The 27,557-nt window shown below is 35.7% G+C and overlaps 2 protein-coding genes and 1 pseudogene across 2 annotated transcripts; all 3 read right to left on the reverse strand.

Annotated features, from left to right (window-relative positions):
* Window positions 1–14,445: 14,445 nt before the first annotated feature.
* On the reverse strand, window positions 14,446–15,656 carry LOC112777684 (PRA1 family protein F2). The gene has a single exon (XM_025822077.3). The coding sequence runs from the start codon at window positions 15,448–15,450 to the stop codon at window positions 14,785–14,787; it is 666 nt and encodes a 221-aa protein (XP_025677862.1). The 5' UTR covers window positions 15,451–15,656; the 3' UTR covers window positions 14,446–14,784.
* A 2,079-nt stretch (window positions 15,657–17,735) lies between these two features.
* On the reverse strand, window positions 17,736–20,516 carry LOC112778485 (small ribosomal subunit protein eS26x-like; annotated as a pseudogene).
* Window positions 20,517–20,525: 9 nt separating this feature from the next.
* Window positions 20,526–22,070, reverse strand: LOC112778486 (protein FAR1-RELATED SEQUENCE 5-like). The gene has a single exon (XM_025822798.1). It carries the CDS (start codon window positions 22,068–22,070, stop codon window positions 20,526–20,528), a length of 1,545 nt encoding a protein of 514 aa, XP_025678583.1.
* Between the last annotated feature and the right edge of the window lie 5,487 nt (window positions 22,071–27,557).

The raw sequence follows: 27,557 nt of genomic DNA on the forward strand, positions 1-27,557 counted from the left end.
AACATGGAAATCTACCCAATTGGCTTGCTTATGGCTCAAGAAAGTGCATAAAACCTATTGAAAACAAAGGAAAAAGCATAGAAAAACATGACATGGTGACATGTCATCAGTGAACAATGCCATTATTTCAGTGTTGTAAAATCTGAGCATGCCACTTGACATCGAAGGCGTGGCACGCCAGCTTTATTTTCATAATGGGCGTGCCACTTGGGGTTCTGGGCGTGGCACGCTAGTTCTAATTACTAGAGAGCATCATTGAAGGCGTGGCACTTCAAAGAGTGGGCGTGGCACGCCAGTTTCATAATATATGGACGTGGCACACCAGAGAGTGGGCGTGGCACGCCGGGCTACCTGACAGACTGATCTATTCAACTTCAAATGGGCATAACTTGAGCTACAGAGGTCCAAATGAGTTGATACCAAAGGCGTTGGAAAGCTAACATCCAGGGCTTTCTAACGATATATAATATTTTATAGTAGACATTCAATTTGAGGCCCAAAAAACTCCATAAATTCAGCATTGCAAAGTGGGTCATACTCCAAAGGGCAAAATCAAGTGGGAGTGGCACTTAAAACCACACGCCAACTTCTCCCTGCAGCCTCCAACCTTCAACCAAGCCCACTCCAACTCTCATTCAAGCTACAATTGTCAATCGATCAAGGCCACAAGAAGCATCTAGAATTGTTTGTTTTCATTCTATTGTAATTTGCTTTTAATTTCATTTAAGTTTGTAATTTAGGAGAGCCTATTTAAAGGCCTTAGTTTCATAGAATTAGGTATGGCTGGATTGGGGGAAGTCTTCGGACCCTCTCTATTCATCATCAATTTCTTCTCTTTTCTTTCTTACTTTGTAAATAATTTAGTTATGAATTACTAACTCTTTCCATTGGGAAAGAAAGCTCTATTGTTTTTCAATGGATTGATTATTTTTATTCTTCTTCTTCTCTTCATCTCTTTTTGATTTACTAAAATGAATTTTGTTTTTCATTATAGCATTCAATTATCTTGGAAAAAAGATTGAATTTAATTAGGTTTTATGGAAACCTTGGAAGAGGAAACATAAAACCATGCTTGAAATTCTTTCTCACAATTGAATAGGATTTGGGTTTTGGTGTTTGGATATGGTGACATATAATCCTCCCTCCACTTGAACCTAGGAAAGTGTGTGGTATAATCAGGGAACAAGCTTCATCTCTTCTCATGAGCAATTAGACCAAGGAATTGGCTATTGATCAAGATTTGAGAGATTGAGTCACCAAGGGATTGGGGCTCAATCAATCATGATTGCCAAGAGGTCAATGAGTTGCATGATTGAAGATGCGATGAAATCAATTAATCCAGAGAATGCAATATCTCTTGATCCCAATGCTTATTTTATCTTTCTTTCTTTTATTTACTTTATGGTTATTTACATTTTCTGCACTTTATATTTCCAGCACTTTACTTTCTTGTACTTTACTTTCCTTGCCATTTACTTTCTTGCACTTTATTGCTTTCCTTTACTTTCATGTCATTTACATTTCCTTGTTTGATTATCAATCCAATATGAACCGTCTAACTAGGATAATCAATTAACTATTGTTTGCTTTAATCCGTTAATCTCTGTGGGATTCGACCCCACTCCTAGTGGGTTATTACTTGACGATATTTGGTGCGCTTGCCAAAGAACAGATTCATCACTCATTTTTATATGGGGTGTGAACTCGACTCATCAAGTTTTATGGCGCCGTTACCAGGGATTAATTGTGATTAACAAACTACTGGTTGGTTGATTACCTAGATTAGACACTTTCTTTCTTTCTTTTTGTTTTTGTCATTTAATTTCTTTTTATTTTCTCTTGTTACTAACGTGTTTGTGTTGTTGCCTCACTAAGAATCCTTCATCTGTGACAATGGGGATTTCAATTTCTTTTGGTGATTATTGTTTGACACAGAGCATTTTGCAAGTAAGAATGGAGTCTACCTCATCTTTTGATCAATCATGTCATATGGGATATTGCCCACCACCACAAAATGATTCTATACATTTTCCTAATGGTGGCTGGGAATATCACCAAAGAATGATAGAGTATGAGTAATCAAATGAAATGGAATACCTCCCAGAGCCACAAAATAGTTCATATTGTTATGACAACTACAGAAATTTTGGCTTTGGAAGGAATTTTAATGCTGCATACCCCATTCTTCAAGGACTATCATCTCGTAATTGTCCAACCTATGCACCTCCACAAAATCTTCTAGAATTCTCAATAGAAGAACTCTCCAAGAGATATCTCTTCATTGCCCAACTCAGTGAGTTTTTAAGGCAAAATGTAAAAGAGGTGATTGAAGATATGGAAATCTCAAGGAGAAATCAAGATGAGCAAATGAGACAATTGGCACAACATTTTGTTGCTGAACCAACTAATGTCTTCCCTTGGCCAGGGGAAGAATATCATGCCATCAGTCTAAGGAGTGGAGAAGTGCTTAATGAGGGTGAAAATAAGGAATTGGTGAAGCAAGAAGAATATATCGGTGTACCAAGTGAGCCACCATTTCAAGAAGTTCTTGATAAAGAGGATACTCCAACCATCTCACAATACCCAAGTTCTGAGATCAAAGAAGTGAAGGCAATCAACAAAAGCACCAAAAAGAGAATTGTGACCAAGGAACAAAGAACTATATGCATGAAGAACAAAAGGTCAACTGCAAACAATCCAACCCCTACCCCCAACAAGCAAAGCAAATCAAGAAAACAACAAAAGAAAGCTTGCTGGGAGGCACTCAAAACAGGGGACATCAACTTGCTCTTCTCTCCCCTTAAGGTCATTTTTCTTAACAAACTGGAAGAAGAGGAAGAAAGTTGAGAACAACATGTCAAGCTAATGACATTAAAAGAGCGCTTGTTGGGAGGCAACCCAATCGTAGGAAAAATTTTCGTTCTTTGCTTTTTTTATTTTCAATAATTTAGCATATGATTGCATTCTAAGTTTGGTGTTGCCATGCAACAATTTAATTTTCAATCTTCACTAGATACTTGCATCATGCTAAAATGAAAGTGTCACACTAAGTTTGGTGTTGCCACTTATCTTTCATGCTATGTACCATGCACACCACTTATTAATGCAATCATATTGCCTCTGTTTCTTTCTTGTGCCTTTATTGTGATTCTTAATTTTGCTTGCTTAAACACATGTACTACTAACACTCTATTGTTTAAAACATTCATTAACTATCATAAACCCCATCACCACTATTTTATTTGTTGCTTGAGGACAAGCAATCATTCTAAGTTTGGTGTGGGAAGGGGAAGAATAGGAGGAAAGTGACAACAACAATGAAGATGAACTACAAGGTGGTAACGTTCACTTTTCCTCTTACTTATTTTCAATACATTTAAATTGCATGATTGTCTTCTATTTTCCTTGTATGCATGTGTGATTACTTGTTGTTAATAAGCATAGCTTGATTGTTGAATTGGAACATGTTGCTGTGATATTATGACTACCATCTTGAGCTTTGTGAGTTCAAAAGCAATTTAGTTTCATGATCATAAACAAACAAGGTCATTAAAGAAGAACTTAGCATGGGCATATAAGTATTGGAAGGCTAGCATGATTATTGTTCTTCAATTGCATTAGAATTTGTTTGATTGAAGTTTTCATCTAGGACATTTTATGAAATTTTTGAAATCATGAAAACCTTGAAAAAGCAAATGCAAATAAGGCAAGAAAAAGAAAAGGGAAAGAATGAGAAAGCTAAAGGCTCTGAGTACCAATGACAATTTATTTGTTAAGTACTTGTGGTGTTTATGTATCAAGCAAAAAGCTTGAAAACAAAACACTTAGAGTCAAGGCTAGGCTCAAGTGCAAAAGCACTCCCTCAAAGCTCAAGGCTCTGAGCATCAATGATTAGAGAGTAAAGAAAAGAAACAAATGAGCTTAAAGAGTCCTCAAATTAAATGCTTGTGGTGCTTATGTATCAAGTGAAAATACTTGAAAATAAAGCATTTATAGTCGTAGCTTTCAACACATGGTGCAAAGCACCCAAAAAAGTTAAGCTAAGAAAAGAATGAAAAGCTTGTTTCAAGGAAGGAACATAAAGAAAAAGATTTCATAAAATGAGCTAGATAGAAGCATCAATCACTTGAATGTCTTTTGTGATTGTAGCATGCATAAGAAACTAGCCAACCATGAACATTAAAATTTCTACTCTTCTCACCTTGGTTTGTCAAACTTTATTGCATGATTCTTTGTTTGCTTGAGGACAAGCAAAGTTTAAGTTTGGTGTTGTGAAGACTACGCATCATGTACCCTTTTTCTTATCTAAAAAGGCCATAAAAAGAGCATAATCTCATTGAATCAATGCAATTTCATAAACAAAATGATATATATTATGGTACATTGCTTTGAAATGGGTTTGTGCTAAATTTCAGGTAAAAAAGCAACAAAAGGGGAAGGAAAACAACAAATAAGGATGGGCGTGTGATGCTGGGCGTGCCACTTGAAGCTCTGGGCATGGCACGCCAACCTTTATTCCAACTCTCAACAATGGGCGTGCCACTTGAAGCTCTAGGCGTGGCACACCAAGCCAACATTCCAGCAAGGAAGATTGAGGAGTTCAACAATGGGCGTGCCACTTGAAGCTCTGGGCGTGGCACGCCAAGCCAACATTCCAGCAAAGAAGGTTGAAGAATTTTACATGGGCGTGCCACTTGGAGCTCTGGGCATGGCACGCCAAGTTTGTTAAGCCAAGATCTCAAAGAGGGCATGCCAGTTAGTGTTTTGGGCGTAGCACACCAGGCTTAAGTTCCAGAGGAGTGATTTTGAGCCCCACTAAGGGCGTGGCACGCCAAGAAGTGGGCGTGGCACACCGGGGCATATGCCAGCGTGACCTCCTCTCATTCAAATGAAAGTATCTTGAGCTAACAAACTCCAAATGAGATGATTCTAGTGCCATTAGAAAGTAGACATCCAGGGCTTTCCAACCATATATAACACTTTATTATGGACACTGGAATTGAGGAAGATATTGACCCCAAAAACACAGGGAGCAAAACACGTCACTGCAGAGTTACCAGCCTGACCTCTTCATATTCAAAGGAACATAACCTGAGTTGTAGAAGCCCAAATGATGTGATCTCGGTGGCGTTGGAAAGCTGACATCAAGAGCTTTCCAAAGATATATAACACTCTAGGGTGGACGTTAAAACTGGAGGTGAACAATGCCATTATTTCAGCATTGTAAAATCTAGGCGTGCCACTTGACATCGAAGGCGTGGCACGCCAGCTTTATTTTCATAATGGGCGTGCCACTTGGGGTTATGGGTGTGGCACGCCAATTCTAATGGCCAGAGAGTATCATTGAAGGCGTGGCACACCAAAGAGTGGGCGTGGCATGCCAGTTCATAATATATGGTCGTGGCATGCCAGAGAGTGGACATTCAGGGCTTTCCAACGATATATAATACTTCATAGTGGACATTCAATTTGAGGCCCAAACTACTCCATAAATTCAGCGTTGCAAAGTGGGTCATACTCCAAAGGGCAACAGCGCCAAAAATTTGGTGCACGGAATTATGATCACACTTTTCACAACTCCGGTGCAACTAACCAGCAAGTGCACTGGGTCGTCCAAGTAATACCTTACGTGAGTAAGGGTCGATCCCACGGAGATTGCCGACTTGAAGCAAGCTATGGTTATCTTGTAAATCTTAGTTAGGATATTAGTGATAAAAATGATTTTGTTTATGAAAAGTAAATAACATGAAATGAATGATACTTGTGATTCAGTAATGAGGAACAGGTTGAGGTTCCGGAGATGCTTTGTCGTTTGAATCTCTGCTTTCTTACTGTCTTCTTCTCCAAACACACATGGCTTCCTTCCATGGCAAGCTGTATGTTGGTGGATCACCGTTGTCAATGGCTACCATCCATCCTCTCAGTAAAAATGGTCCAGGTACGGTTTCTATATGGCTAATCAACTGTCGAATCTCTCATCTCGGATGAAAAATACCAGGCACAGCTACCACACGACTAATCATCTGTCGGTTCTCACTTGTGTCGGAATAGGATCTCTCTATCCTTTTGTACACTGTCACTGCGCCCAACATTCGTGAGTTTGAAGCTCGTCTTTGCCTTAGGGTTTTCTGTAATTCTCTCACTCAACTATGGCCCTTCTGGGTATTGTATATGGGGATTCAACTGTGTTTCGAGAGGAGGAGACAAAACGGCGTCGTTTTCGTCTCCAGGGACTCATATGTCCTCTTACGAAATGCTCCATGCCACCTGGCCTCCGTTACTTGCCACCTCAGCGCCACCTCTGCCAGCTCAGCCTTTTCCGTCCAGTGCAAACGGCTGAATTCAATGGAAGGACATAAATGTCTACGTTTTTCAGCGGTCAGGGACTTTAATGTATTTTCCATTGCTTGAGGATGAAAATGTCCGCAAAAAAAGGTTAAGGACGAAAATGTCCTTTACTCTATATTTTTTGAATAAATATAATATATTGATTTTTAAGGTATAACAAATTATTTTAGATTGATATGAAAAATTTTAGAAATGGCCTATAACATATAACCTTTTATCAAATGAACTTCTTCAATATTATGTTTTTCTTTTTTCGTTCTTTTATTAATTTTACTTTTTAGTTTCTCGAGATTTTAAATAAAAACAAGCGAAAAAGAATGATTACATACTAATTTACTCGATTAATTTTGTGTTTATTACGGTTATAAATATTTAATTAATTAAAAAAAGTATCCCATTTTTTAGTTAATGAGAGTTGTCAATAGTAGCTCCGGTACTATCAAATCTACCTCGATTCAGCCGGTTAACCAAAAATTCGATTATCCGATTATCTGGCCAGATCGAATTACTCGTCGAATCGAACAAACATTGGATCCAATAAAAATCGGTTCAACCCGACTGGTTTTCAGTAAAACTAGTGACCCGGACCGTTTATTTAACCCGGTCCGGGTCAGGTTTCTTCTTAAGCCTGAAACCGGCGTTGTTTCAAGGTGGGCCCCCTCCCTCTTCTATTGAATGAAACCCTAATCTAAATGGAAGCTCCCAACCTCCAGCCTCGTCTCTTCTCTCTCAACGGTCCCTCACTCACGGCCTCACCCTCACCTCGTCACTCTTTTGTCTCTCCCCTCACCTCATCAGTCGTCACTCTCAGTCTCTCACGGCCTCACCTCGTCACTCTCTCGGCCGCGCACTCATTTGAGACTGAAGGTTGTCATCGCAGTCTCGTGCCCCTGCGTTTGCTTCGTCGGCGGCAGAAGCAGACAGAACCAGTCAAGCAGCATCTGCTCCCTTAAGTGGTGGTGGTCGTCGTCTTCTTGTTTCATCGCGGTCTCAGAACCAGTCAACCAGGTGAACTCCCTTCGAGTTTTTGACCCTGTTCTTTCAATGGTTCAGTGTCAATTTCGGTGAAATTAGAATTTTTGTGGAAGCTGAGTAAAATTCAATTAGAATTGTTCTTGAATCTGGTAGTTGTTGCTGTTGTATTTGGTTTTTTAGAATTGTTGCTGAATTTGAGAAAAATTTTTTTGTTGCTAGATAACATCATTGAGTTGAATTTTATTGTTGGATAACAGAGTTGAATACTTGGATAGTTAAATTTGTTGTTGAATTTGCTGGATAATAGAGGAAATATACTATGCAGAATCCTTTGGTGGATTCTATTGTAGATGAAATCGTTTTTAGGCCTGAATATAAACAAAACTCTGAATTCTATAGGAGTTCTGTGATTACATTTTGCACTTCATTATGAAACATTGTTTTAGTGTAAAATTTGGAATTAAGCAACATGGGAAAATTGCATTTTGAGCCTGCAACTCAGTTGGATCTAATAAGCATTCTCAAACTTAAATTTAGAAGGATATTTAAAATGATTGTTTCAAGTCCTCTGTTGGTATCCATAGTAAGACCAATTTTTCCTACATTTGATGAGTTGTGTTACTTTAAAAGCATTTGAATATTTCATTTTAAAATGACAAATATACTCAAAATGTTGTATTAGATAAGTTTACTGTTAATTTATGCAAAATGTACATCAACTTGAATATATATACTCTACCAAGAAGCTTTGCTTTGCTTTTATTTTTATAATTTTATATTTTTAGTTAATTATGATCGGATGAACCAGGTGAGTCTAACTCACCGATTGGACCAGTAACCTGGTGAAATGGTCGTATAACCGAGTTAATTATCGGTTCAGTTCTAATAACTATGACTGAAAATGATACTGTGATTGGAATCAGGAAACCCTAAATTGAGTCAATAGCATGCAACAAGTAATAAAAAATCCCCAGCTTCAAATCAATGTTACTTTGAATTGCAATCTTCTTTCTATTATTTTCCCTCCTAGTTTATGATATTCCATTTTTCGTCGTTGAAGGGAGGAGGATCCGACATGGAAGTGACATGGGAGGACCAGCAAAACATCAATAAGTTCGGAAGATTGAACAATCGCTTTCATAAGCTCGAGGATGAGTTCAAAATCGCCAAGGTAACCATATTTTTTTTTTCATTTTTCTTTTGTATTTTTGTTTATTTAGCTCCGATTTGAGTTTAGTTGTTAGTATATGAGTAGAATAAGCACTCAAATGCATCCTTATAGTTTATAACTTGATGGTAGAAATGGACTGAAAGAACAAAAGAAATCATCGAATATGCATTAATTTACTTGTTTAGTTACAAGGTGGGGTTTTAGTCATCACTATAATAAGTTATGAACTAGGACCTCACAGAATAAACCATCATTTTGATCTTTAAAGATTGATTAATTTGCTCACAAAAGTGGTCCCCCAATGACTAATAATTGTATTCCTAAAAGATTCTTCTACTTGATCAATCTGCCCAAAGTAAGAACCAGTATGTCGGTAACCTGATATTTCCTCGGCCAGATAGTTTTTTACTCAACCAAAATGGAACATCTAAGGGTACTGCTAGAGTGTAATTATGGGCAAAACGCAGTTTACTTGCGAGTGTGTTGGTTTTCATTTGGCAAGAATGTTATGAGTGACGTAGTAGATACGAAACCTAGCTGGATTGATCAGTATCAATATGACATTCAATACTATCCTTAGATAATGTACACTCTTGCAAAGAATACATTAGTGATGAGTTTTATGGAGAACTAGGCATCTAATTGAAAAAAGAGAAGAAAGAAAAATGGTTTGACATTTTGCCTACCTCTCAAACTCATTAACAGTGGGCTAACATGCCGGTTTGTCCAATATGCAAAACTGAGAGCAACAGAGTCCAGAGTAATCGATTAGATTACATGAAAAGGTAGAGAGGAAAAATATATTCAATCTTATTACAATATATATCCTCTAAAATTAAGTATGTGGACGACTGGTTGTGATACAATCTTATAAACTCCTCTATTCTGCAAGTCCTGTCCTAGTTTGATTTTTGTAGCCATACAACCTTCTTGCAAAGGCAAGACCCTGGTTGGCATGTTTTTGATGTTGTGATACAAATGCAACGGGATGATTTCTTCTACAGGAAACAAATGATAATTTGGAAGATGCGAGCAATGAGTTGATTCTCACAGATGAAGATGTCGTTCGGTTTCAAATAGGTGAGGTCTTTGCACATGTGCCAAAGCATAAAGTCGAGAATAGGATAGAAAATATAAAAGAGGTGACAAGCCAGAAACTAACAAAGCTTGAAGGAGAGAAACAATTTGTGGTTGCTCAGATGGTTGAACTGATATGAAAATTGACAATTCAATATTCCACCGGCAAGTATACCGGGTCGTAATAAAGTAATAACTCGCTTAGAGTGAGGTCGATCCCACGAGGATTGATTGATTAAGCAACCTTAATCTATTGATTATTCTAGTTGAACAAGCAAGATAATGAGAATTTGGTGAATTATAGCAACAAAAATTTAAGTGACTGAAAATGTAAAGGGGCGGAAGGTAAATGACTGGGAATTGAAAGTGCATGAAAGTAAATTGCTGAAGAATAAATGACAAGGAAATTAAATTGCGGAATTGTAAAGGAAATGTAAAAGAATCACAATCACGAAGGGGAATAGAATGAAGTAAGGAAATGCTAATGGGTGAGGTTCATTTAATGATTAGAGATGCTTGAATCTTCCTGAATTAATGAACTTCTCTCCTCCCTTTTGCATGCAATGTTTAGATCTATGGCGCATCATATGTAATTGAGCTCCAATTCCTTGTTTACTCAATTTCTCATTCATGATCAAATGCTAATTCCTTGATCCAATGCTCATGCAAAGAGATGAAGAACAATCTCTAATCCAAAGCCACACAACTCATAAGATCCTAATTTCAAAGTGATTATATGTCATGTATCAACTTTGGATCAAGACCAAACTCATTGTGAAAAGAGAGTTTTAAAATGAATTGCTATGATTCCTTTTCCAAGGTTCACATAGAATTCTAATAGATCCAATCCCTCTTCCGATTGAATTTTTTTTGTATGGGAAGCTCAAGGATTCGATCAATCTCGAGGAGGATTAGTAGCCTTCTTCTTGTGCCATGTTTTATTCCATTTCATGTTTAGAGTGTTTTCTTGCTTGAACTCTAGTGGAAATGGACCTCCTTTTCTGCATGTCTTTGGTTTCATTATTCTCTTGCATTATCTTCCCTAGTTTATCCTAAAGAAAATCTTTAATGACCTTTGTTAATTATGACTATAAAAAATCTGTCACTTTGGATAAGTAACAGCGATAGCAGCATGTGTTTTAGTTGCATTACTCTTAAATCTTGTTGAGATAGAAGTGGATGTCATTTGAAAAAATAAAATAAAATAAAAAAATTGTGTGTTGAGCATTGACTGGTACGTTTTTCAGACAAATATAAGTTGCCATTTCATTTCAGTAATTCAGTTGATTGATATGTTCAACAATTGGACTTGAACTCTTCCATTAACACGATAACTATCAAAAAATTGGGTTAGTTTTGTCTAATTATTCCAATCTTTGATGGATATATATTTTATATTTTTCATTGTTAGAATTGTTTGCACTAAATTTTTCATGATTAAAAATAGTAACTTACCTTACTTCTATGTACGCCGTTAACAATCAAATTTGAACGTGGGACAGTTGGGACCTTGTACAAAGTACTTAAATCTATTGTTACTAAGGTTGCATTTGGAAAAGAGCTTGAGAGACGGAGACTAAGATTAACTTAAATTTTTGTACTGTGTTTGGTGTAGAATATATAGAATTAAATTATGTCTTATATTGTGCTTGGTGTAAAATGTGCAGGACTGAGATGTCTCACTAACTTGTTGGAAAAGGAAAGATGGTACTAGATTTGGAATTTGAAAAGTTGAATGAGGATAATTTAAAAAATAAATATTATTAAAGTTTAAGTCTTTGTCCCAAAAAATTTTAATTCCTTGCGATTCTACTTTCTAGAGATACTAAAGGAATTAGATTGTGTCTTGAGACTGAAATTTTTATTTCGAGTCTCTAGTTACTAAATATAATTCTAAGTTTTAGTCTTCCAGGATCAGTCCTAGTCTCTATTTTTAGTCTCTACTTCCAAACGCCAGCTAATTCCCTTATTTTTAATAACTTTGCATTAAGACATAATAAACAAGTTATATTTCATGTTCATGTATCTTTATTAGGATCGTAAGTGGAATATTTTTTTTTTAACATCTGGTGAAAATAGCCAATATTGTAATTATCAAGTTAAACTGCTTATATTATACTCTCTCAATGAGCAATTTTTTTTTTAATCTTACGTTAATGCAAGATGCTTATGCACTGGACTGCCTTTTAATCAGATTGCATCATCTCATTCTCTTTTTTTATAATTTATTCAACTAAAATTAAAGACCTTCATAAAACCCAAAACCATGTACGTTCTTGAGGTCGGGAAGATTTAAAAGAGAATATTATCACCTAAAGCCAAGAATAACCCACCAATATTTATATTCTATATTTTTTTATTTTTTATTTTTTGTATAGACATAATATGATTAAGTAATGAAAGTTGTTCTTAATAACAATGCTCCAGGTTGAGAAATTTCAATAGCAAATAAACACATGATACGTGTGCCCAAAAATATGCCCTATCATACGATATTGCGAAGAATTAAATTGGAAAAAAAAGAAAAGCAGTACTCTAAAATGTGATGAAGAGACCTAACAGCCGAAAGGAAAGATCGAAACTGCCAAAATAATAGTTGTCCAAGGACAATAATACCAATATTAACTACCAAGTATCGTTAGTACCTCTAAGATGGACAATGTGACTGGTATAGCAATGAGTTGATGACTTAGTAAGTTCGATATAGGATAGCGGTGAGTCATAAAAATTTTATCCCAAACCAGACACATTCTTGGACATCGGACTTATCCCAATATCTTATAAACTGGCAAAAAATGCATATGCGTTACATTTTTGTTAGTTATGCATCAATTAAACAACCAAACGTAAAGTACATCATTACAATCCGTCCAGGGATAAAAAAAAAAAGTGTACATAATTAGAGTAACTTTCTCTTTTATCTGAATATAATTTTCATTAGATGAAAAAAATAAATTACATTAGGGTCTGTAAAGACCAAAGCATGCAAGTTGAAGGGATATACCACCAAAATAACAAATACCTGAGTCCAATATGAAGGGACTAAAAAGAAAATAGAGCCATCTCCAATTAAGCTCTTATTTCCCATCTAAATGGTGAAATTTTATTGGACTAAATCTCTATAGTAGTCTTTGAGATTCACGATTTTCACTATTTTAATATCTCAAATTCAAAATTTATTAAATTAATCTCCAAAGTTCAGTTCCTGACATCATATTGGTTCTTGGACCTTTTTTGGCATTGAGTCAATGAACAAAATAATGTGCTAATTTTGACTTCCTATGATAGATACATGGCCAAATGACATTGTTTCGTTTTAGAACATAAATAAGACAAAAACGCTGTCATTTTGGAGAATAATAAGAGATAAAACGATTTGCATATTATATAAACTCCTCTTCGTCTTCTCATTTTTGCCTTATTTAAGTCAAAACGAAATGATGTTGCTCAGCCATGTGTTTAACGTGGCAAGTTAGAGTCGATTCAATACTTCATTTGCCAACTCAGTACTAAAAAAAGTCCAAAGATCAATATGGAGCTCAGAGATAAACTTCGGAGACTAATATAGTAAATTTTGAATTTGAGTAAGTAAATTAGTGAAAACTACGAAGAGTCAAGACATCTCACTAAGGTTCTAAATACCGAACCAATAAAACTAAAAGTTTAAAAATTAAAAAATTCAATCGGTATTAAATCGGATATAATTAAATAATATTTATATATAAAATATATAATTTTTTAGAAAAAATAACTTTTTGTATTTTGTTATTTTAAATCGGTTAATTGATAAAAAAAAGCCAAATCGGTTCAACCGATTAACTAATTGTTTGACCAGTTTACTACGGATAAGTTATTACCATGAATCGAACCAATTTGATGGCAAAATTTAGATTAATATAGTCAAACCGACCAGTTCGGTCCGGTTATTAGAACAGTGCACTCAAGAAAATGATAGATCCTCTTAATCAATCCTGCTAAACATCATCCTAATTTCTAAACAAGAGAATGTTTTCTATATATTGAATGCATTTGAATTCTTACTCTATTTTGGAATTTTGGGGATTGTTGGGCATGCTATTAAAAACCTTCTCACCAATACTCACTCAATACTGGCTCAATACCATTAAATGACTGCACTGGACTTCTCTTGCCTACACACGAGAGAACCAGATGGTAGCAAAGCTCTAATTTCTAATTCTGTTAGACATGTGCTTCTAATCATTTCATCCACAAACACACTATTCCACTTACAATCATCTACCAAACCATGTTTTGGAATTCGCCTTTAGTAAACTTCCTTATAATATTCTGAGAACCTTCTTTTCAAAATTCTCCATTTTCAGATTCCACCCTGTCTATCTCTTCGTCACTTTACCAGCAACTCGCAGCAATGATTAAAATTCACTCTCTTTATAAAAAACCCCAAAAAGAAGTGATAAATAAATGGCTCTACAATAATCACCAATCTGGTTAACAGTGTATAGCATAAGGGAAAAAAAAAATACAATCAGAACTAACACAGAAATACCTACAACTTTCGTCTGAATGAGGTCCATAGTTACATGGAAAGCAATACATCCCAGTACGAGAACAGATATGCAGTATGCCACTAAAAATTTATGTGAAAATATACTTACTGTATTCCAGTAAACAGATGAAATGTAAATTGGTGCACAAATTGGTACACCTAAATGGTAAATTCATGTAACTATGGAATGAACTTCAATGACAAAGTAGATTGAAAAGATAACCCACTAAATCATCGAAACGAGTTTATATCCTGGCTTTCGGGCTCTAATTGAATACAGAAAAAGAACTAGGATCTTGCCGAAAAATTTTAAAAAATAAAATAAAATAAAATTGAACAAGTAAAATAATAGATAAATCATTCATTGAAATTTTCAATGGATCTTTTCTGTTAATCGCTACAGACACCGCCATTAACAACAGCCCTACTTTCCATCCTTATTGAACAAAAGATTCAAGGTGGTAGCATGAAACTACTGTAGTTCAGTTAAAAGTATGTTAAAAACAGTTAATTAACTAAACAACACACAGAATATCTTGAAGTTTCAGAAATTCTCACACTCCAATTTTTTTTCAATTGTAACCTCTCCTCTATTGAAACCAATCATTTTACCTTACAATATTCAGGGAAGAAATAAATAAAAAAAAGGGGGGAAGAAAATCAAACTTTGAGGACTCAATTGCAATCAAATTCTGGTATAATCCGTTCTGAGATGCTGTTGGGTACCAACGACAGAGAGCAACCCGCCTTCTGCCGCATTCTCTTCGTCAAGAAACAAATCCTCAGTAACCCTAAACGCCGCGTGGATCCCAACCACCACAACGCCAACAATGAGCGCCACCAACACGTTGTTCCCAACGTGAGTGGACACAAGCATCACAACCGTCACAAGCGCGAGGGTGCAGAGAACTGTTGTATCGTCAAGAACGGTGCCGAGTACAGAGAGCGGTCTGTCACGAGAGAAGTAGAGGAAGTACCAGGCGACAAGGAGGAGGAGAAGGACGATCATGGAGAATGGGTGCCATAGGAGGCTGAGGAAGAGGACCAGGAGCATCACTGCGGTGTAGTTGACGCGGAAGTAGGAGAGGTTGCGACGAACGCGGAGCATCGCGTCGGAGTAAGAGTAAGGTCGGGAGAGTGCGGAAGGGTCTAGAAGCTCCCGCCATGGGCGCGTCGTTGCGGCGGTGTTGGAGATTGTGGCTGTCGCGGCGGCGGCAGTGGCGAGGGTTGGGTTTATGGTGGTGGCTTCCTTGGCGCGTGAAATGAACGTGAGGTTGGAGGGACTGGGGGAGGGTTGAGTAGGAGTGAGCGTGGTTGTAGCACCGTAACTGGCGGTGGTTTTGAAAGACATTTTTGGGATTGTTTTATAGATCTGAACTCTGAAGGACTGATAATTGGGAATGTCGGATTTTGTGTAACGTAGGGTTCCAACTTTAGAAAGAGGGGATTTTTATGATTTTTTTTTTGGGTAGGAAAAAAAATGTGAGTTAATAGTTTAATTTGGTCCTCAAACTTGCACACGAGTTTAATTTAGTCTATAAAATTTTAATTATCTTTATTTAATTTTTAAATTTTACAAATTTGACCGATGTTAGTAGGACAATTTTTAAACGTTAATATAAACAATAAAATGGCAAAAGATTCGACGGTTTCAGAAAGTTTGGACCATTAAATAGTTCCAGAATAAAATATGTTTTTTAAGTTTTTTAAATAATGGTTAAGTAGTTCTTTTCTAATTTTAATTATAAATTAACCCAATAATTTTTATTTAATTATAAAAACTATTTTTTATTTTATAAATTATTATTTTATCATTAATCTATTATGTTTATTAACAATCAAAAATAAAAAAAGAACGAATTAGATCTTCCATTGATCGTAATAAATTTTTTGACTATTTCAATCGATTAAAAGATTATATTTGATCCGTAACGTTCGTCCAGGGCTGTGAAATCGTGTTTATTTGAAAATCAATCGATTGGATTATCAAAACAATCGATTGAAAATTGCAAGGCAGCATGGTTTTTGCAAAAATCAATCGATTGGTCATATTATCCAATCGATTGAACCATGACGAAAATGTGAGTTTTTAATAATTCAATCGATTGCTTATACTACCCAATCGATTGAATGCTTCAAAACAACCTGAGGTCTCACAATTCAATCGATTGGTTGTGTTACCAATCGATTGAAGTCATCAAAACAATATGGATTTGCCGAATTCAATCGATTGTTTGTGCTACCCAATCGATTGAAAGCTTCAAAGCAACTTGAGGTCTCACAATTCAATCGATTGGTTGTGTTACCCAATCAATTAAAGTTTGTATGTGACTTCCAATTCAATCGATTAGTACGAGAATTCAATCGATTGGGAAGTGATGTAAATGTATTTTTTCCTGCATTCAATCGATTGGTAATGTAATCCAATCGATTGAAATTTGAAGTTGGCTATCTATTAAACCCAAACCATGCGTATTCACTCTCTCCCTGTTTTAAAACATCATAACACCATTTCTGCACCTCTCTCCTCTCTCTAAAATCCAAAAAGCTTCTCTCTTCTTCTTCTTCAATCTCACCAACATTCACTCCAAACTACATGCATATTATTAATCCTCATCCAAATCCTTACAAAACCCACCAAATCAATATCCCCAAAATGGCCAGAACTAAGAACGCCAAAAGAGTTAAGGTTGAGGGAGAAAGCTCTGCTTCCACCAGACTAGTTGCTTCATCACATTACATGGCAAGGTGGCTGCCGTCTCCGAGGGCACTGAACAACTATGTGGAGAAGTTCGAGTCAAGGGCAATTGTTCCTCCCAGGTACATAACAGCCGAGTTCATTCATGATAGACATTATAACTTGGTCTGGAATGTTTTGCAAACACAGCACTTGTCTGATTTTGTACAAACTAAGGATGATTATTACCCACACTTGGTTGGGGCTGTTTATAGTACTTTAAATTATGTTGTTCCTGAACCTGATGAAGAGGGTGAGGAGGTAATGCCGCTGATTGAGTTTGATTTAGGGTCACGACATTATAGAGTTACTTTGGAACAATTAGCTAAACAACAGAATTTAGTTTATCATGGGACAAAATTTATTGCTTCGTGGCTTTTAAAATTTTTCTCTATTTTTATGCACTATAGAGATATTTTAATTTAAAAAACTCATATTTTTATGATGAAGTAATGTCATTTTCATTTATTATTTCAGCAACAATGCCATACAAATATTATGTCTTGTGAATTATATTTTATTTTATATAATTAATTTATGTAAAAAATATTCTAGAACTTTTTATTTGTTTTCATTCTATTTTGTTCTTTTCATTTGTTCAAGATTTGACCTCTCTGTTGAATCTTGACTAGAAAAAAAATACCATGCAATATATATCACGACATTTTAATAATCTGTTCATATATTGCTAAGACATATGTGAAGTATATATGTTACAAATTTTTAATCAATTCTACCTAGAGTAACAATGGAAGCCCCCTTTCCAATCCTCCATTAGAACGATAGGACTTTTAGACTTATCATCTACAAATTTTACAGTTTCCTCAGGAGCCACACGATCCGTTATTTCCTCATTGTAAAGCTCTAAGAATGTTACTTTCACGTTGTGCTCTGCATTCTCAGCCTCCAATATATCGAGGGGCAGCTTCTACTCCACCAGCAGGACGAGGTGCTTAACTAGGCTGACTGGGCCTTGGTGCTTCATCCTTTAAAATGAGAAACAAATACAATCATCAAAAAATCAGTAAATGGTACATAAAAGACATATAAAATTGATTAACCATCACTTACAATTCCTAGGCACAAAAGTCACAAGTCTATTCAAATACGTAGAATATATTATCATTTATCCAAAAGAGAGAATGCATAACCAATTACCCTAAAGACGACTGAAAGTTTGGAGTCCCATTCATTTATGCAGTCAATCACATTCACATGCTCAAGAAGAAAATGTTATAAGAATGCAAAATTGACATCACAGTTCTAAGATCTGAATATAGCTAAAACTAAAGACGGATGGGACGCAATTCTTAGTGGATTAGGATCAGCCTCAATTCTTTCCATTAATATCAAGTTCTAGATATGCAATTGCAAGATCTAGAACTATGATTTGCGTAAATTACAATTTGAAGAAATGAGATTTCTTCAAATGAATATGAAAGAGTAGCACTCCGGTCTCTACAACCGTTCTATGTATGAAAAGAGGAGATTAGTATCAGCCTCAATTCTTTCCATTAATATCAAGTTCCAACTAGTTATCCAAGCACTGCAATACTCTACATTTTCGGAACAAAATGTGTATCAACATAGCTAAAGATAATCCAAAACAATTTGCGCTCAATAGAATCAATAAGTAACAGATCGTGGAAAAGTTAAAAGAATGGAAAAAGAAGCATACTCTATGCCTGGCAAAGCGCTGTGGCGGCTCGTGGTTCCTCCTATCGGTGCAAAAATGCACCCTCAAAAGAAATACAATATTGCATTTTCACGTACAGCTTCGAAAGAGTGTATTCTACAACCAACAAACCATAACAATAGAAATACATAAATTCAAAATAATTTAGCAACAAAAGAACACAAATCTTGATAAACAGAGATAGATAGATTATGTGAAAGAAGAATTACGCTCATAGACACAGGCTTCCTGAACATCACGAACTGCAGCTTGCTCAACAATGTTCCTCACAAGGAACCGCTTGATTGATTTGTCCTGTGAATTTCATTAAAGAAAAAATTAACCTAAGAGGAGTGAGAAACAAATCTGAATGGAGAAAGAAAGAGAGTACCTTAGGGCAGCACTTGCCGCAATTGGAACAGTGGATGAATTTGACATGGCCGCGACCATGCTTGTTTCTTCCGCCATTTCTGTGCTTGAAAGTCTGAAAAAGAAGAACGAAAGGGAGAATGTGAGGGATTAAGCAGAGAAGAAATAGTACACAAACAAAGCATTAACAATCGTAGAAAATATTACTAAACAGCAAGTTTATTTTTAACCTGTTGAATTACCCAAATCGCAGTTCACAGTTCACAGTTCACATTTCACGAAACTTCAAAGTAACCTTCGAACAGGCTTGAACATAACTGAACTAACAATAATTATAAAAAATTATTCAATTAATCATCCTTCAAAAATTAATCAATGCTTCAACAATTATTATTACGAAAATCAAAATTCATACCTAGGGTTAGAAGCTGGAAGTCTGGAAAAATGCAGAGTTGGCGGGGACAGGGACAGTGGTTGGCAAGAGGTGGCTGAAGGGGTGGCAAGGTTGAACAGAGCTGGCGCCGGCGGTACCTAACTCAGTGACGAAAAGTGGCGCTGGTGGTGGCTGCGATTTTCGAGGGCTAACTTGGCGATGGAGCGTGGCTGTGAGACAGTGGTGGTGGCTCCACGGGCAGGGCTGGATGGAAGTTACGCCAGAGGCTCGACGTGGAGACTGGAGACGTCAGAACTGAAAGAGAGGGGTGAGAGTGGACTTTGGAGGCTCGAGATGAGAGGTGCGAGTGGGTCTGTGTGAGACTAGGGTTCATTCCCCTTTCTTCAGCATGCAAAACGCAGTGTAAAGCTAGCCAATTTCGAAAACCGACCGGGTCACGGTTCGGTTTAACCAACCGGCTCCCAGCTGGTTCGGCGGTTCAATTCTAATTTTTAAATTTGTCGGTTTTGCTGTCTGTTCGAATCGTATTTATTAACGATTTATGGTTCGACCGGTCAGTCCGGCTTATTCGAACTGATTTTCATGACATTGCTTTTTTTTCCAGCCCATTAAACGACGCCGTTGGTGGGGTAATTTAAACTGGAAACTCACTAAAAAACCGTCTGGTTTTTTACCGGTTTACCAGTTAAATGCCGGTTCAACTCCGGTTTTTTACCCTTTTTCGCTAACCCATATTTATTTGACAATTATTTCATCTAAAAAGCATAAGCACGACTATTGGAAGAATATATAAAATTTCATTAATATAGTGAGAAAAAATAAATAAATACAAATATGAAACTGGTTCTCTACACAAAAATATTAAGTTTATGGAGGTTGCTAATTATCACTATCTAACTCAGCCGTCGGTTTAGTATACATGTCGCCATCATTCGAACCATTAGCTTCATCTTCTATAACGTTGTTGTCAATGTCCTTTTGCCAAGGACATGTTGTCTTCTTATGTCCTTCCATTTGACAAACACTACAACGTTGCCGCCTCTTCTTAGATGGTTGTCCTGAGCCTATATTGGGTTGATGCACATATGAATTGCTACTTTTAGCTACACCTGACTGAGGTTGATTAGTGCATTCGTTTGCAGCCTTGTAAAATGAGTACAATCCCATAATTATGTCACGTGTCTCTTCATATCTCTCTAGTACTTTAGCAGCAACAGCAGCCAATTGTTTAGAAAATTCCATCAAGGCACTTTAACGACTAATAACAACAGCATCCCTGGAGAACCCACTTGGATCATTGAGTGCTGGTTTCACCTTTTTTGTCCATTTATCCAATAGCAATAACCGAAAAATCTCACAAATGTCTCTGTCAACCAGAACTTTCACAATATGTTCGCAGAGAATTCCAAATGACTCCATTCTTAAACAGGTACACATGAAGATCATTTCTTCTTGACAAAATTCAACAGTCCACAAAAATTCGGGCCTCCCATGATTACACACAATGTACTTTATGCAATCATCGTTATTCTCTATGTTTAGCACCCGCATTGATCCAACTCTAGAGAGAAATGGCCGAAACAATAAAAATATCTCATTTGTGTATAACTCAGCAGCAAATCTCTCTAGCAGCTCTATACAAGTCTGCATGACGGGCACCCCACATGTAGATTCATAATCAGCATTAAATTCTTTAAAGCGCAAGTGTGCAACACACCTTTGAAAATGCTCTACAAAACTTGTCAAATCATACCGCGACCCCACATACCTTACCACAACTGAGTGTAAACCTTCACATCTTGAGGTAGTTCTAAAGCCAGCAAAGAATTTTTCTTTTATATATGCAGTAGCCCACATATGCTTCTCTTCATACATGTTATTCACCCACGACTTATCCTCAACTCCAAATTCTTCAATAAGTTGAACCCACTTATGCTTAAACACAGGAATCTCGTAATCTCCCAACATGATTTTTCTGAATTTAGATATAAACGATGGATTTTCAGCATTGCTAGTTGCATTTCGAATAAGGTGCCAAGCGCATAATCTATGTCTGACTTCGGGAAATACATCTCTTACTGCATTGCTAATCGTCATGGCCCCATCAGTTATTATTGAGGTCGGGGTCTTACCCTTCATTGCAAACATGAGCTGATGCAGGAGCCAAATATATGTATCAGTAGTTTCGTCCACAATTAACGCAGCAGTAAAAACAATTGTTTGCTTGTGGTGGTTAACCCCGTTGAATATGACTAATGGACAACTATACTTGTTCTTCTTGTATATAGCATCAAAAGCAATAACATCCCCGAAGAGTTGGTAGTCTAGTTGGCTAATCCCATCAGACCAGAACAAGTTACGTAACAAACCTCTTGAATCTTGACATGATTTGAAATATAATTGTGGATCCTTCAACCGCATATCCTCCAACTTCTTCAACACACGTGCCGCATCACCAGGAATTTGACGCCTTTGCCGAGTAATCTCATTGTACATATCTCTAGGACTATAGCCAACAAATTCATACCCGCCTGCTTGATTAGCTAGAAGACCAAATATCTGTGAAGTGCTAATCTCGGACTTTAGCATGTTCATCATTTGCATAATATCTGCCTCTGACATTTTTCTGTGGACAGGCAACATAGCACTGAATTGTGTATCCAATAGATCATGGTTGTGTTCGTCAGAGAAATAAAAGATATGCCACCTTCCATTTTCTGGTACAAATTTAACATCCATTCGGGCTTCACACCCAGTTCTTGTTTCCAATCTAGGCTCCTTCTTCCTTTTTTCCATCGTGTAATATTTCTCCTCCCTGAATCCTTGCCTATGACATACAAACTTTTGTTTGTAAATCTCGCCAATACTATTCTTGAAGGTCTTGCTCTTCCTTGCACTAAAGCCCTTCGACTTTAAGTACTTCAGATAAAAATCAAATGCAAGCTGCAAAGTAGAAAAGTGATATTTACAATCTCCTCCTCAAAATTTTCACTAAAATTCAAAGTTGTAATGTCTTGCACGGAGTTAACCGCATAAGCAGCTTCAAGGATATCTTCTGACTGATCAGCTTCAAAAAATACGCTCCCTCAGTAAATTCATCTCCGAAATCTTGTTCGAATTCATTCTGTTCATCCATCATATCTTGGTCACAAACTAGCTCTTCTTGTTGGTTAATGTCATCGTCCTCCTGGTATTGCTCATTCATCTCAGTATCCGTAAATATACCTGACATCTTAAAAATGTCCAATGAAAAAAAATTCAATACACTCCCTCTTATAACATTACAAAAAATAAATAGATTCTAATATTGCTAGCAGGGACGGATCCAGAGATTTTAATATGGAGGTGCCAATTTTTAAAAAAATTTGTTAATCTATAAAAATAATTAACATATAGTTCTTGGAGTTAGTTTTTTAACAGATTTATTAAGATACATATAATTATAATTTTTTTCCACAATTTTATTTTTAATATGATAATTACATAAAGAAAATATAACAATATCAATAGTACATTATAAATTATAAAATACCAATAATTTATAGCGTGTTTAGCTAAAAATTATCATATATCTTATTAATTAAAATTCATTCTTTCAAAAATTTTAAAAAAGTTAAAAATAAATTATAAATTATTAAATATTTGAAAGACACAGTACCCTTATAGAATACAAGATATAAGATATCTTTATAAAATTTTTCTTTTAACAACGTAAATTTAGAAGAAAAATTAATATTTTTTACAAGAAAATAATATCTAAAGTACATAATGTGATTACCAAAACATAACTACGTAAGTTATTATTAATATAAAAATATGAATGTTAAATATATTAATATAAAAAAACAAATGATTTTTTTAAAAATAAATATAAAAATTATTATATAAAAACTAAATTGAAAGGTACAAAGACTTGAGAGTATGATATTAAATTAGTTAGGTAAAAAATATTAGTGAATTAAACAATTAAGACATAGATCTATTACATAATGAAAAATAATACATATAAAACTATTAAATTACATAATATTTTTTATTTTTAAACACAAATCTTATATATAAGTATAGTTTCTTAAAATTTTGGGGGTCCAAGCCACTACTCGCCCCCTCTAGGTCCGTCCCTGATTGCTAGCTAATTAATAATAAAAAATAATAAAATCTATTTACTTTTTAGTATTTCTCAATGTCTGTGAATTATTAAAAGATAAAAAAATATTTTTCATTACACAATTAATTTCATGAATAAAGTATCGAAACGAAGAATTGCAAAATTAGAGATTCTATTCACTGACCTCGATTTTGTAAACAAAACGATGGATTATTTTCTGAACACTACAATAATAAAATTGATTTGACCTTTGCTGATTGCTGCAACTGTAATTATCAATTAATGATAAAAAAAATAGTGGATATTAAATAGACGGATAAAAAATGAAAAAAATTGGATATTAAGTAGATGGATAAAGAAAAACAACGAAATTTTTTATAATCAAAGAAATTAATACACGATTTCAATGGTGGGATTGAATAATTGGTGTTGGATTATTCACCAATTTATAATGTTAATATTAAAAAAAAAGATAAGATTAAAGTATCTAAATCAAAATAAAACCTTAAAAATTGAAGATAGAATTTTAAAGATAAGATAGATTAATAATAAGATAATAATTTATAAAAACGATAACAAAATTAAAATAGGCGTAGTACACACTTTAATCGATTGGGTAGTACAACCAATCGATTGAATTCGGCAAATCCATATTATTTTGATGAATTCAATCGATTGGGTAACACAACTAATCGATTGAATTGTGAGACCTCAGGTTGTTTTGAAGCATTCAATCGATTGGGTAGTATAAACAATCGATTTGAATTATAAAAAACCCACATTTTAGTCATCATTCAATCGATTGGGTAATATGACCAATCGATTGATTTTTGCGAAAACCATGCTGCCTTGCAATTTTCAATCGATTGTTTTGTGATAACAACCTATAGTCCAATCGATTGAGTTATGGAAAACCTAAAATTCAATCGATTGTTTTGATAATCCAATCGATTGATTTTTAAAGAAACACAATTTCACAGTCCTGGACGAACGTCACGGATCAAATATAATCTTTTAATCGATTGGAATAGCCGAAAAGTTTATTACGATCAATGGAAGATCTAATTCATTATTGTTTTGTTTTTTATTGTTAATAAATATAATAGATTAATGATAAAATAATAATTTATAAAATAAGTTTTTATGATTAAATAAAATATATGGGGTTAATTTGTAACTAAAATTAGAAAAGGACTATTTAGCAGTTATTAAAAAAAATTTTAAAAACATGTTTTGTTCTGGGACCATTTAATAGTCCAAACGTTATAGGACCATCGAATCCGGTGCCCAGTAAGATGTCATGCCAAAACTTGTAAAATGACGCTTTTGGATTTGACACTCAAATAGCAAAAACACGATGCCATATCACTTGCTTTGGGAGGAAAAGTTTTAATAAACACAACTTATGATTGTTTGGTTATTTGAGTGCCAAAATCCAAACGACATCTTTTACAAAGTTAGTATGGCATTCAGAGGTCCACTGGTGCACGAAACTGGCTCCGCACATTAACTTGATGAGGAAAAATTGATTCCACACAAACTAACCGGCAAGTGTACCGGGTCGCATCAAGTAGTAAAACTCACGAAAGTGAGGTCGATCCCACAGGGATTGATGGAATAAGCAACTTTAGTATGGTGATGAATTTAGTTAAGCTAATATTGATGAATTGAGTGGAATATTGATTGACAGAAAGTAATTTGCAAGAATTCTAAAGTGCAGAATGTAAAGAATTTGGAAAGTAAATGGCAGGAAGCTTAAATAGCTGAAACTTAAAGTGTAAGAAATTAAAAGGACTGAATCTTAAATTGCAAGGAATGTAAATAACTGAATCTTAAAGTGCAAGAAAGTAAAACTGCAGAAACTTAAATGGCAAGGAAACTTAAATTGCATGAATTATAAAGGGAATTGGGTGCTGGGATTCAAAACAGAAATGGACAATGTAAATTGCAGTGAAATCAGAGTGATCTAAATTGAAGAAATTCAAAGAAAGTGATTCATAAGAGATTTGAGATATCATAAACCTTCATGAATCAAATGGGTCTCAACTCCTTTCTCAATCATATGGGTAGATCTATGGCAGATTGAATTTGATTGGATCCTAATTCCTTGGTAATCCAATCTCTCTAATCACAATCAATCTTGCCAATTCCTTGATCCAATTGTCATGAGAAGAGGTTAAGTGCATTTTTCTCATCCATAAGCCACACTAAGCCTCAGGATCTCAATTCCTCCCGGATAGTATTGATCAAGAGAGTAGTGAAGGATAGAGCTCCAATTCTAATGTGAGTGATTCCCTTTTTCCGAGGCTCACACCCACATTCAATTGAATTAAACCCCCTTCCGGAGTGAGTAATTCTCAATCAAAATAGAAGGCATCCTATAGCTACACAATTGAATTGAGAAGAAGAAGAAGAATTTCATTGATTCATTGAGATTACAATAGAGCTCCTCCTCCTAATGAAATTGGGGTTTAGTTCATCATTGCTCTATGATGAGCGGATAATTTATACGCTTTTTGCCATTATTTTTAGTATGTTTTTAGTATATTTTAGTTAGTTTTTATTATATTTTTATTAGTTTTTATTTAAAAATCATATTTCTGGACTTTACTATGAGTTTGTGTCTTTTTCTTTGATTTCAGGTATTTTCTGGCTGAAATTGAGGGACCTGAGCAAAAATCTGATTCAGAGGCTGAAAAAGGACTGCAGATGCTGTTGGATTCTGACCTTCCTGCACTCGAAGTGGATTTTCTGGAGTTACAGAAGCCTAATTGGCGTGCTCTTAATTGCTTTGGAAAGTAGACATCCTGGGCTTTTCAGCAATATATAATAGTCCATACTTTGCCCGAGATTTGATGGCCCAAACTGGTATTCCAAGTCAGCATAAAAATTCTGGCGTCAAAACGCCAGAACTGGCATAAAAGCTGGAGTTAAACGCCCAAACTAGCACAAAAGCTGGCGTTTAACTCCAAGAAGGGTCTCTACACGTGAAAGCTTCAATGCTCAGCCCAAGCACACACCAAGTGGGTCCCAGAAGTGGATTTTTACACTAACTATTCTAGCTTACTCATTTTCTGTAACCCTATGTCACTAGTTTATTATAAAAACTACTTTTAGTGATTCATCTTGTTCCTCATGACACTTTACACGTTTTATACTATATTTCTGACGGCATGAGTCTCTAAACCCCATGGTTGGGGGTGAGGAGCTCTGCTGTGTCTCGATGAATTAATGCCATTACTACTATTTTCCATTCTATCACGCTTGTTTCTATTCTAAGATATTCACTCGCACTTCAACCTGATGAATGTAATGATCCGTGACACTCATCATTATTCTCACCTATGAACGCGTGCCTGACAACCACCTCCGTTCTATCTGCAATAGCTTGAGTGCATATCTCTTGGGTTTCTAATATAAGATTAGAACCTTCGTGGTATAGGCTAGAATTATTGGCAGCCATTCCTGAGATCCGGAAAGTCTAAACCTTGTCTGTGGTATTCCGAGTAGGATCTGGGAAGGGATGACTGTGACGAGTTTCAAACTCACGAGTGCTGGGCGTAGTGAGAGACGCACAAGGATCAATGGATCCTAGTCCAACATGAGTGAGAACTGACAGATGATTAGCCGTGCGATGACAGCGCATTTGGACCATTTTCACTGAGAGGACGGATGGTAGCCATTGACAACGGTGATCCACCAATATACAGCTTGCCATGGAAGGAGCCTTGCGTGCATGAAGAAGAAGACAGTAGGAAAGCAGAGATTCAGAAGATAGAGCATCTCCAAAACCTCAACATGTTCTCCATTACTGCAAAATAAGTATTTATTTCATGTTCTTTTACTTTTTACAATTAAATCTGAGAATTATTGATATCCTGACTAAGAGTTACAAGATAACCATAGCTTGCTTCAAGCCGACAATCTCCATGGGATCGCCCCTTACTCACGTAAGGTATTACTTGGACATCCCAGTGCACTTGCTGGTTAGTTGTGCGGAATTGCAAAAGTGTGATTGTGATTTCGTGCACCAAGTTTTTGGCGCCGTTATCGGGGATTGTTCGAGTTTGGACAACTGACGGTTTATCTTGTTGCTTAGATTAGGAATAATTTATTTTTGTTGGTTTAGAGTCACTAAATTTGAGTCTTTTATTTGAGTTTAGTTTCATATTTTA

The sequence above is a fragment of the Arachis hypogaea genome, chromosome 19 (assembly GCF_003086295.3).
Source record: "Arachis hypogaea cultivar Tifrunner chromosome 19, arahy.Tifrunner.gnm2.J5K5, whole genome shotgun sequence".
In the NCBI taxonomy this organism is placed as follows: Eukaryota; Viridiplantae; Streptophyta; class Magnoliopsida; order Fabales; family Fabaceae; genus Arachis; species Arachis hypogaea.

Excerpts from the sequence above, each read along its gene's own strand:
- LOC112778486 (XM_025822798.1), bottom strand. The coding sequence starts at position 22,070 with ATGGAAAAAAGGAAGAAGGAGCCTAGATTGGAAACAAGAACTGGGTGT.
- LOC112777684 (XM_025822077.3), bottom strand. The coding sequence starts at position 15,450 with ATGTCTTTCAAAACCACCGCCAGTTACGGTGCTACAACCACGCTCACT.